Raw genomic sequence first — 12,702 nt, forward strand, 5'->3', positions numbered from 1 at the left:
AGAAGTGTGGGAAATTGGATGGAAGCGGTCGAGAGCCCTGTCAACTACAGTTGAGGGGAATCCTTGGTTGAGGAAAAAGGAGGACATATTGGAAGCACTGGTATGGAAGGTGGCATTGTCAGAAAAGATGCAACAGAGACGGAGAAACTGGGAGAAGGGAATAGAGTCCTTACAGGAAGCGGGGTGGGAGGAAGTGTAACCAAGGTAGCTGTGGGAATCAGTGGGCTTACAATAGATATTGGCTGACCCCAGAAATGTCTATCCCCAGAAATGGAGATAGAGGAGTCAAGGAAGGGAAGAGTTGGAGATGGACCATGTGAAGGTGAGGGAAGGGTGGAAATTGGAAACAAAGTTGATAAAATTTTCCAGTTCGGGGCGAGAGCAGGAAACAGCACTGATACAGTCATCAATGTACCGGAAAAAGAGGTGAGGGAGGGGCTTGAGTAGAACTGGACTTTTTTAGTGATGATGGTTGAGGGATAAATATTGGCTAGGTCATCGGGGTAACTCTGCTGCTCTTCTTCGAAAAAGTGCCATGGGCTCTTTTACAACCACCTGAGAGGGCAGATAGGGGCCTTGGTTAAACATCTCATCCGAGAGACAGCAGCACCAACAGGCTGGGAATATCAGCCTATCAGTGATATGTCTCAAGTCTCTTTCGTGGAACTTGAACCCACAATCTTCTGACATCAGAGGCAAGAGTGCTACCACTGAGCCACAGCTGACACTTACTGAAGTAAGGAACATCTATAAATGTTCATTCAATATCATTGCAGTGTTTGCACCCACATGGTCAGGGGAAGTGGTACCATGTCACAGTTCTCAGGCACAGAAACAGCCATTCACCATCACATGGGCAGAAAGACTACAGCTGTGAGGGCATTCAGCCTCATTAAAAATGAATGATGGATCTATTAAAAACAGGTGGGAGATGATGATAAACGAACAATAATCAGGAAATGTGCAGAAAGGACTGATAACAAAATGACTACTGTGTATCTGGGGAATACAATACACTGAGCTTCCTTTGCAGATTTCAAAGCTGAAATATAACATCTGTGTGATTTTCTTTTTACAATTCTAATTTAATACAGTTTATTTAAAGTACAGGCCTGTGCACATCTTCTAGGCTGACACTTCAGTGCAATACTGAGGGAGTGCTGCATTGTCGGAGATGCCGTCTTTCAGATGTGACAATAAATCGAGGCCCTATCTGCCCTGCTCGGGTGGATGTGAAAGAATCTGTGGCATTTTTCATAGAGCAGGGAGTTCTCCATGTGCCCTGGGCAACGTTAATTCCTCAACCAGTACCACCAAAAACACATTATCTGGTCATTCATTTATTTGATGTTTGTGGGACCTTGCTTCGGGCTCATTGCCTGCTGTATTTAACTGCATAACAATGGTGACAGGACTTCAAAGGTAATCCGGTAGTTGCAAAGCTCTTTGGGACATTCTGAGGAGTGAAAGGCACTATATGAATAAAGATCCTCTCTCCCTTTCACATTTAATATTTTGCTGCCAGAATTTAAAGGTATGTGTAATTGTGGAATCGGCTGAACCTTCCCCTTTAGCACACTGATGCTACTGCTGATTTGAAAAGTTCTAGACTAAAACACAGTGATGGAATTTGCCCTGCTGGCATGGGAATAAGCTAGCACGGAGTGCTCAGGCCATTATGGTTGTTCAAGCACCAAGATTTACCATTTCTCCTTTATTTTATGTTGCAGATAAAGGCAGTGAAGATAGGATTGAAACGTAACAGCCTAATCTCTGCACACGATGGTCTGCACCTAACTAATGCTAGCCAATGAGATAGGACAGATTAAATAAGTGGACACAACTAAGATAAATGGAGTTCAATGTGGGCAAGTGTGAGATCATCCACTTTGCATCCAAGAAAGATAAATCAGTGTATTTTCTAAGTGATGAGAAACTAGGGATAGTAGAGGAGCAAAGAGATTTGGGAGTCCAAGTGCACAAATCATTAAAAGCCAGTAGACAGGCACAAAAAGCAATCAAAAAGGCTAATGGAATGTTGGCCTTTATCTCAAAAGGGGGCTGGAATACAAAGGGGAGGAAGTGAGGCTTCAGTTGTATAGAGCCTTGGTCAGACCCCATCTGGAAAACAGTTTTGGGCACCGCACCTTGGGAAGGATATATTGGCCTTGGAGCGGTCCTGTGCAGATTCACCAGAATGATACCAGGGTTTAAGGGTTAAATTATGAGGACAGGTTGCATAAACTTGGCTTGTATTCCCTTGAGTATAGAAGATTGAGGGGTGATCTGATCGAGGTGTTTAAAATGATAAAAAGATTCAATAGGGTAGATCCAGAGAAACTATTTCCTCTGGTGGGGGAATCCAGAATACAAGGGCACAATCGTAAAATTAGAGCTAGACCGTTCAGGAGTAAAATCAGGAAACACTTTATCACACAAAGGGTAGTAGAAATTTGGAACTTAGTCCTTCAAAAGACTATGGATGCTGGGAGACAATTGGAGCTTTCAAGACTGAGATCGATAGATTTTTGTTAGGTAAGGATACCAAGGGATATGGAGCATAGGCAGGAAAATGGAGTTGAGATGCAGATCAGCCATGATCTAATTGAATGTCGGAGCAGGCCCGAGTGGCTGAATGGCCTACCACTATTCCTAATGTTTCTATGTTCCTACATTATGTGCTTAAGTCCTAGAGTTGGGCTTGATCTCACATGCTTTTGGCATCAGAGGCAAAAGTGCTACCACAGAGCGAAGTTGACACAATTGAGTAATTCCAGCTCAGGTACAGTTCCCTCTACTCTACCCCAAACAAGGTGTTTTAATCAGAGTCTCACAACAGTACCTACAACTGCACTCCTCACACTAGACATTCTTTCTGACACTGTCAAACTAGTACCAAATGATGGGCATTTCTGTGCCATGGCCTTATGATAATTAGCATCTGGATTGAATTTATCCAGGCTGATTGCAGATCAGCCAGTAAAAAGAAGACTTTCATTCTGCCGGTCAAACTGGATTCAGACTCGAGTCCTCGAAGTGAAAGGACAGCACTGTATCCCACTACATCACCCTGTCTTATGATAATAGAAAAGTTAAACAAAAACAAAGGAAACTTACCAAATTAAATAATAATATTATATCCCATGTCAACTATAGACTCCAGTCCCTGCGGTGCCCACTGGTCGCAGAAGGCCTCAAGCCTACCAGCAGACACCACGTGCTCCCTCTTCGGGGCCACCCAGGCACGGACAAGACCACGGAAGAGAGGCAGGCAGCCAGAGCGAGCACCTCCAGGGGCCGCGTTCAACCTGGAATTGTGGATGGCTGGGATAGGTGTGTGATTTTCCCTAAATGAGTCAACGCGGTGATTTTAAACATATTTTAAAATACCATTGCTTCACAACATGAAAAGAGGAAAATGGGAGCTGATTATCTTGGAGAGGAGCTGACACACACCCAGAGATCTCCTTGCCTGAAATGTTGCTCTAGTGTTTTTGCTCCTGTGCTTTATGATGCAGTGGATGAAAACAACGTGATTTTTCTTTTAATCTGACGGACGTAAAAGGGATATTAAGAAAATATGCCAATGCTGGAAATCTGAAGTAACAACAGAAAATGCTGGAAAAGCACATCTGGTGAAAATCTGAAGGAGAACGATATTTTAACATCTGAGTGTGTTTTCATGAAGAGTCACACCCAGAACATTAACCTAAGTCTCTCTTTCAGGTGCCGATCGACCTGCTGTGCATTTGCAACACTTTCTGTTTTTTCCTAATGGATATATTAAATAACTAACTCCTTGCGGCTCTCCACTGAGCGTGAGTCACACTCCTCTTTAACGGCACAAAGCCTCCGGTCTCAGCATTGTGCAGTTTTTACCGGAAGGACTGCAAACAGCTCTGGCCGCAGTCCCCTGTCTGAGCAGCGGAACAGTTCATACCTGTCCTAACCATTTTGTGTATTCTGCCTCTGGACCTCAAGGTTACAACAGTCTCAGGTCCTGACCCGGTGTCCCTACTGAAAACTTGTTATTCCCCTGGCCCATGTACATTTACTTCCATCACTTTGATCATCTTCCCAATCTTCAATGTTTTTGCTACTTGTCATCCTCACTTCCACTCTGTTATGCCAATGAATAGCCTCCAGGCACGTTACTGATCTCTCTTCTTAGGTTTCTTTGAAAGCAAAACAGTTTTATTATAGAACGAGGGAGCTGAGTAAAACCCCACACAGACAACATTTTATTAAAACTATTTCCTGCTACCAAATCCTTTGAAATTTGTCAGGAAGTCACTTAATTCAGCATAATTACATCGCAAAATGTAATGCAACCGTGCAGAAGATTTTAGTGCATCTTTACGAACATGCTCAGACACATGGCTGCTCAGTCTTCCCCCTGTTAGGGCAAAAAGATGACTTTGCAGAGCTTAGCTGCTCGTGTATGTAAACGTGGATTTGAGTTTCTGTAGAGCATGCCCCAGACTTTCTGCTTCTTTCTGTTTGCAAGGCCACATTGACTGATTATTTTCTCCCCAATTTTCTCCCCACTCCCCTCAATCCTGAGGGTGTTGGCTCCTTCACTGGGGTAGGCTTCCAAGAGCACTAGCACTGGTTGACCTCTGGTCCAAGAGAACTGGTTGACCTCTGATTCATGACCACTGTTTGACCTCTGTTCCAAGAGCACTGGATGACCTCTGTTCCAAGAGCACTGGTTGACCTCTGGTCCAAGAGCACTGGTTGACCTCTGGTCCAAGAGCACTGGTTGACCTCTAGGTCAAGAGCACTGTTTAACCTCTGATTCATGACCACTGCTTGACCTCTGGTCCATGAGCACTAGTTGACCTCTGGTATCTCATTAAGTGGCCATTATTAATGCCTGTGCCTTGACAGTGAGTGTCAGCAGACTATTCGATATCCGGGGCATCACAGCTGAGCCTGATCCTGTCCTTACCCCTACGCCGACACAGAGGCCATTTAGATAATGATCGGGACTGATGACCCTAGTCACTTACTTTTTGCCCCGTTGTCCGGGGGATCCCAAAGCCAATTCTAATCCCTCTGCTGCCACCTTGGCTGAGCTTAGCTAACTCAGAACAGACCAGGAATTGAAGCTGGGATCTCAACTCATTACTGGAGCAAGAGAGATGGTAATGTAGTGGTTATGTTACCAGACTAGTAATCCTAGAGGCTTGGATTAATAATCCAGAGAACATGGGCCTGATTTTAGCAGGCCTGCGGGTTTCCGGCGGGTTGGGTTTCGGATGCGTGGCCTCCGCGCCCGGTGAAATTAGTGGGTTTCCCGCGCGATCGTAGCAGGCAATCCACTAATTGGATCCACTTACCTGCTCCTCCGGGGTCCGCGATGCTGGTCTGCGCGTCGGGCGGGCTGCGCATGCGCAGTACGATCTGTCAGCTGGAGGCTCTCTAGTTAAAGGGGCAGTCCTCCACTGACAGATGCTGCAACCAATGGAACAAATTACAGCATGGAGCAGCCCAGGGGGAAGGCTGCTCCCAGTTTAATGATGCCTCACCCCAGGTATCATCAGATGGGGTGAGGAGGAGGGGGAGGACAGAGATCTTCCACCCGGCGGGCGGGAGAAAGCGGCCTGCCTCTGCCACCAAGAAGGCCTGGCTCGAGGTGGCAGAGGGGGTCACCTGCACCACCAACATATCGCCCACCTGCATACAGTGCATGAGGCGCTCCAATGACCTCAGTAGGTCAGCCACAGTGAGAACACGTAGTCTTTCCCCTACACTCCGTCTGCCACAACACTGCCCCCACCCCACATCTCCTTCGGCACTGCCAACACTACTCTGTCACATCACCCCTCATACCCACTCAAACCCCATCCTCATCTTACCTGCACTTACTCACCTCGCCAGTACTCACCCCGCCACTACCACTCAACCCAATCCTCATACAATCTCATGGCTCTATCTCATACTCACCCTCTCGTGCATCTCTCTCACGGCCAGCCTCACTCAACCTGCCACCACCTGTGCTGCAGCCACAGGGCATGCATCGCATATGTGCAGTAGGCAGCGTACGGCAAACGTGTCGTGAGCATGAAGGGGATGCACAAGGGTGTTTGAGGGTTTGCCATGGGTGTAACCTATATTGAATTTCAGAGCAACAAACATCACACATTATATTGGCACCACCACTGCCATGTCTCCGCGAATCCTGTCTGTTGTGTCCAATAATGCCTGCTCCTGGGTATCACTATGAGGACCCACCACTGATGCCACCCATTGTGTCACTGCAGAGTGGGTGTAGGTGTATTTGCAGGGCTCTTCCGCGCAGACGACTGAGAGACATCGGCGGTGTACCCGGCTGCACCCTGGAAGGATGCGGAGGAGAAGTTGTGGAGGGCAGTGGTGACTTTGGCAGCGACAGGTAAGCAGATGGTGCTGGGGCCAGCCAGGAGCAGCTCGGCATGAAAGAGCCTGCAGATCTCCACGACTACATGTCGAGTGAATCTGCGCCTCCGTGTGCACTGCTGCTCGGAGAGGTCCGGGGAGCTGCTCCTCGGTCTGTGGACCCTGTGGCGAGGGTAGTGCCCTCTGCGACGCGTCTCTCTCTGCGGTAGCCCTCCCTCCTGCTGTACAGGTGGATGTGTCACAGCACTCTGTTGTGGAGCTCCACGTGTCAGAGGTGGACGGCGTGGATGGCGAGGCTGGTGATGCTGTTCGCCCTCCAAGGGAGTCATGACTGCAGCTACGGCGGCCCCCATCTGCAATATGTACATCTGAGGGGGTCCGCAAGGTAGGCACATATCTCCGGACCCCGGGGTGAGTGTGCAGGTTGGTGACTTTGACCGTCCGGAGGGGGGTGGTGGAGGCCACACTTTGTCCCAAGTGACAGAGCGGCCTCCTGCAATGGGTGAGGGTCCTCCCCCCCACCTGTCAAATGGACCTTTGCAGCTGCCACAGGCTGACGGCTGCAACACGTCCAGTTCAACTAGGACTGTTTCCCCCAGTGTGTGAAACAGTCCCATGTTTCCCCAAAATCACACACAGTCCCTTAATCAGGTCAGTTAATGACCTGAACAAGCAAAATAAATAACCTCAAGTGGCATCCCGCTGGCTTTAATTGCCTGCGGGATTCCCACCAGCGGGGGCCACGCATGCACCCCCGCACATCATCGGGAACCCGGAAGTGGGCGGGATCGTGGCGGGATCCCGTCACGTGACTGGATATCGGGATTTTCGGGGCCCGCCCGCTGGAAACCCACAGGAAACCCGACGGTAAAATCGAGCCCCATCAGTTCAAATCCCGCCATGGCAGTCTGGAAATAAAAAATGGGTTATGAGTAAAAGTGACCATGAAGTTGTTGGATTGTCGTAAAAACTCAACTGGTTCACTAATGTCCTTTAGAGAAAGAAACCTGCCGTCCTTACTCGGTCTGGACAATATGTGACTCCAGTCCCACAACAATGTGGTTGACTCTTAAATGTCACTCAGTTGTATCAAAAAAAAGAAGGCCCACCACCACCTTCTCAGGGGCAACTTGGGATGGGCAATAAATGCCCACCTTTCCAGCAATGCACACATCCTGAGAATTAATTTTTTTTAAATAGTGAAATTGGCATTGCCCAGATACAAATCAATAATAATTTCATCAAAATTATAACATATTTTATGGTAAGAAAGGGAAAAAAACAACAGTTTGAGAAAATGTTTTACAACCAATGAACTTATACAGGGCAACTCACTGCCCAGCGAGGGAGATAAACCAGATCTCTTGTTTGGGAATGGAAAAATATAGATTCACAGCTTTTAAAGATGGTCCATCTAATTTTATGATAGTTTTGAAATATTGCAGAGAATAGGCCAACAAAAGCTAGACTGTCTATTTAACAAGTCAGCTGCTCTGATGGCCTGCTGAGTAAACAGAACCCAACTCACATTGGCACTGCCTAGGAAGAGGGAGTTTAAAATATGTTCAGAATTAAACAACGGGGAGACATTTAGACTGAAACCTCCAAACAGGTCTAAAGGGGCAAGAATCTGAGTTTGCCCATAGCCTGAGTTTGTGAATCTGCACTGGGTATATTGCATAACTTTAAACACTCGCTACAACTTGCAATGAGAAGCTTTAACCTATGATATCATGATTAAGCCATGCATTGGCAACAGAATAAAACCAGATGTTGGTCACACAGCCCACAGCAGGTAGAGGAGACTGGACTCATGTTTCCTGCTGTTTTTTTTTGGTAAAATTACACTGGACCAAACAGATTTTAGCTGGAGAGCCACTTGCAGTGTTATCCAGTTGCCCTGCTAATTGGTTTAATTTGCAGTAACATAAAATCCAAGTGTTGCCTGGAAAGAAACAGTATCACCCTTTGACCATCTAAGCTGTTGCATATTACCGCAACAGAAAGAAGAACTTGCATTTCTATAGAGCCTTTCACAACCTCAGGATGTCCCAAGGCGCTTTACAGCCAATGAAGTACTTTTGAAGTGTAGTCACTGCTGTTATGTAGGAAATGTAATATAGGAGATACTGAAATGAACACTAATATTACAGTAATAAAGATACTCCACTATCAGAAATTTTACAAAAGCACAATGGCAATAATGTAATCTGCATCAAGTCACATCTTATATTATTTCAATGAAAATCACACACACCTAGCATCACAGGGGCTGATTTTTCTGCACCCCTTCCGCCCAGGCACTAAACAGGGGCACCACTCCCTAAGTGTACTGTATCTGTCCATCCTTGGGATCAGCCCTGGCACAGACCCATTCCCCTGGCAGGGACTAGCACTGGCAGTTTCTGGTTGAACATATTCCTGGAGGTCTAATCACATGACCTCTCACCTTCAGCTGCCGCACACCCACATTCCCACATTTGGTCACCCGACATGTCCGTCCTCATAGAATTACATAGAATGTACTGCACAGAACCAGGCCATTCAGCCCAATTGGTCTATGCCAGTCCACATGAGCCTCCTCCCATCCCTCTTCATCTCACCCTATCAGCATATTCTATTCTTTTCTCCCTTATGTACTTATCTAGCTTCCCCCTAAATGTATCTATGTTATTCGCCTCAACTAATCCCTATGGTAGCAAGTTCCACATTCTCACCACTCCCTGGGTAAAGAAGTTTCTCCTGAATTCTTTATTGGATTTATTAGCGCCCATTTTATATTTATGACCTGTAGTTTTGGTCTCCCTCACAAGTGGAAATATTTTCTCTACATCTACTCTATCAAACCCTTCATAATTTTAAAGACCTCTATCAGGTCGCCTCTCAGCCTTCTCCTTTCACATCAATTGGAAAGCAAACAGACTCCTCATTACCCGATTGGACTGTCAATCAAACAGCTTTTTCCCATCTCCAATATTTTTATAACTAGTAAACAAAAATGTTCAAAGAAAATGAAAAAAAACACATTTTTTTAATGCTCCTATGATTTTCCTCCTGGGTGTTGCTGGCAGCAGTGTCCAGGAGATAAATCTTTAATTCCTGCAGAGGCCAGGACAATCCTGGAGGGTTGGCAAACCTACTAGCAGCAGGCATAGGAAATTCAGAGGTAGTTGTTACCTTTACTGGGTGATTGAGACCATCTGGTTGCTGATGGAGATCAAAAGTTGGAGATTGATGTACAAAGATTGATGTACAATCTTCTAGTCGGGGGAAGGCAAAATAAAAATTGTGGCCTATCTCCCATTCTTCAGCCTGTCCTGGGACCCCTCCCCCGGATCCTCTGGTCGGCAAGATTTTGGAGCAGGCCACACTGCCGACTGATCCTGGGTATCCCAGCAAGCTTTCCAAATGGGGATAGAGACGGGAGGCCTGGAAAACACCTCCCCTGTTCAATTTGCATTATTCTATCAGGCCTGTGTAGACCCCTTCTCCCCCACCTCCACCCTACAGGAAAACCTCAGGCGGGTAGATGGAGTTAAGACACAGATCAGCCATGATCTAATTGAATGGCAGAGCAGGCTCGAGGGATTGAATGGCCTCCTCCTGTTCCTATCTTCCCAGGAATCCCAGGGGCAGGCACTAATGGGGCAAAGACTGGGCTAACCAGGCCGCTGCCCCTTTTATTTCCTCTGGCCTTCGTGTCTGCGGAACGCTGAGTGCCCAGGCGCAAAGGGCGGGGAAAATGGCCCCCCGCGGAGGAGGGTCCCTGCCCCTTCGGCCCATCGGACCGGTACCTACTCAGATGCCATTTCCCCTTGCTCTTCACACTCTTCCTTTTCAAACGTTTCTCTCTGGCTGAACAGAGATAGAAAAAAAAGTCTGACAAACACTTTTTTGTGGGGGTGGGGAGAGGGAAGTGGGTAGCTCGGCTCTTTAATCTTCCAGATCAGACAAATGCAAGGCAGCTTCCTCTCTGCTAGATCGGGCGCTGTTAGAAGTTCTCCCCTGTGCTGGGTTGTCTGCACACTCGGTATCATGCACCGTGTGGCTTTGCTTTCTCTCTCTCTCTCTGTCTGTCTTAAAAATTGCATATTGCCCAACTAGGAAGACCTAACCCAGGCTGATCATTGGCTGGAGAAATCTTTTCTCTCTCGTTACGAGCCCAGCCCTCCTTCTGAATTTGAAGTTTCCTGTTTCCCCTTAAGTACATAAACCAATGACTCATAGGCGCATTTTGACTCTCAGACACACAGAGAGAGAGAGAGAGGCAGAGAAGTTGGGATAGCGACAAGCTTCCTCTAAACACAAAATCTTTACAAAACTTTTTCATTTGTTGTTCTTCGCCCTCAGCCATTCTCAGACGGGATTTTTAAACTATGGGACTAATGGATTCCTTTTGGATCTTCACTTTATTTGCAGCCTCGGGTCTCCTCCAGGCTTCCGGTAAGTTTGTTAAGTGCAGCGCACCTCAGTGGACAGCGGAGCGCCGGATCCCAGCGCTCCTTACACAGGGTTAAAGCTGGACCAACGGGGTGGGACAGGACAGGACAGGACAGGGGGCTCCGGGCGGACAGCGATCAGCACAGCCTGTAAACACCGCGGGGTGTAGTCCCTTTAAATTACACTTTGGAGGGGGGGAGCGGTTTCTGTCTGTACCCTTGGATTGTCACATTAGGGTTACTCTTGACCAGGACTGGAAATGTACACCAGGTACCTGCTGCCCAATAGGGGGCAGGACCAGGCTGGGCACTGGAAAGTTGGGCGACTGAGTGGAGGGGGTATTGTAAAGGTGGGTGGTGTTTATTGGTAGTATTATAAAGTTGGGCTTTGTTTATTGGGGTATTGTAATGGCGGGCTGTGTTTATTGGTGGGCTGTGTTTATTGGCAGTATTGTAATGGCGGGCTGTGTTTATTGGCAGTATTGTAATGGTGGGCTGTGTTTATTGGCAGTATTGCAATGACGGGCTGTGTTTATTGGCAGTATTGTAATGGCGGGCTGTGTTGGCAGTATTGTAATGGCGGGCTGTGTTGGCAGTATTGTAATGGCGGGTTGTGTTTATTGGCAGTATTGTAAAGGCGGGCTGTGTTTATTTGGCAATATTGTAAAGGCGGGCTGTGTTTATTGGCAGTATTGTAATGGCGGGCTGTGTTTATTTGGCAGTATTGTAAAGGCGGGCTGTGTTTATTTGGCAGTATTGTAAAGGCGGGCTGTGTTTATTGGCAGTATTGTAATGGTGGGCTGTGTTTATTGGCAGTATTGTAATGGCGGGCTGTGTTTATTGGCAGTATTGTAATGGCGGGCTGTGTTTATTTGGCAGTATTGTAAAGGCGGGCTGTGTTTATTGGCAGTATTGTAATGGCGGGCTGAGTTTATTGGCAGTATTGTAATGGCGGGCTGTGTTTATTGGCAGTATTGTAATGGCGGGCTGTGCTTATTGGCAGTATTGTAATGGCGGGCTGTGCTTATTGGCAGTATTGTAATGGCGGGCTGTGCTTATTGGCAGTATTGTAATGGCGGGCTGTGTTTATTGGCAGCATTGTACTGGCGGGCTGTGTTTATTGGCAGTATTGTAATGGCGGGCTGTGTTTATTGGCAGTATTGTAATGGCGGGCTGTGTTTATTTGGCAGTATTGTAATGGCGGGCTGTGTTTATTTGGCAGTATTGTAAAGGTGGGCTGTGTTTATTGGCAGTATTGTAAAGGTGGGCTGAGTTTATTGGCAGTATTGTAAAGGTGGGCTGTGTTTACTTGGAGTGACTGATTTGCAGCGGTGGGCTGTGTTCACTGGGAGTGACTGATTTGCAGCGGTGGGCTGTGTTCACTGGGAGTGACTGATTTGCAGCGGTGGGCTGTGTTTACTTGGAGTGACTGATTGATTTGCAGAGGTTTTTCGCGAGTGACTGATTATAGAGGTGGGCTGTGTTTCTTGTGGGATGTCTTACTGAGGGAAACTGATTGTAAAGGTGGGCTATTCTGGGCAAGGCAGATTACTAGAATTGTTCACAAGGTTAATATAAGTGACTTCAGGGGTTTACATTTCTCTCGTGCCTGGGTTTAGTGTTCTCAAAAACACAGGAGCTGGGGAAAAATGCTTCTAAGGTGTGTGTGTCCGTGTGTCCGTTGAAGAGTCTATAAAACTGAAAGGCACCAAAGCGTTTTTGTTGACCTGTCTTAAGTTATTGAAATTTATGACTTATTCCCCAAACAGAAATGGTTTTCTTAAGCTTGTGTCCATCTTGCAAATATACAGCTTGATAGCATTCCATTTTCCCACAGAAAGACTTAAAGCAGTGTTCCTTCATTCTGTTAACCTGTCAACTT

At 46.9% G+C, this 12,702-nt stretch overlaps 1 protein-coding gene and 1 long non-coding RNA gene across 2 annotated transcripts in view; one reads left to right on the forward strand and one right to left on the reverse strand.

The window, feature by feature from the left end:
- LOC137335781 (uncharacterized) overlaps window positions 1–12,702 on the reverse strand; it is a 99,250-nt gene that overhangs the window by 47,217 nt on the left and 39,331 nt on the right. The window lies entirely within an intron of this gene.
- The window catches only part of tgfbr2b (transforming growth factor beta receptor 2b), a 75,611-nt gene continuing 73,375 nt past the window's right edge, over window positions 10,467–12,702 (forward strand). The window contains exon 1 of the mRNA XM_068001152.1: window positions 10,467–10,824. Coding sequence (XP_067857253.1) covers window positions 10,758–10,824 — 67 coding nt within the window. The 5' untranslated portion in view covers window positions 10,467–10,757. The remainder of the gene's footprint in view (window positions 10,825–12,702) is intronic.

This window comes from Heptranchias perlo, chromosome 2 (genome assembly GCF_035084215.1).
Source record: "Heptranchias perlo isolate sHepPer1 chromosome 2, sHepPer1.hap1, whole genome shotgun sequence".
NCBI lineage: Eukaryota > Metazoa > Chordata > Chondrichthyes > Hexanchiformes > Hexanchidae > Heptranchias > Heptranchias perlo.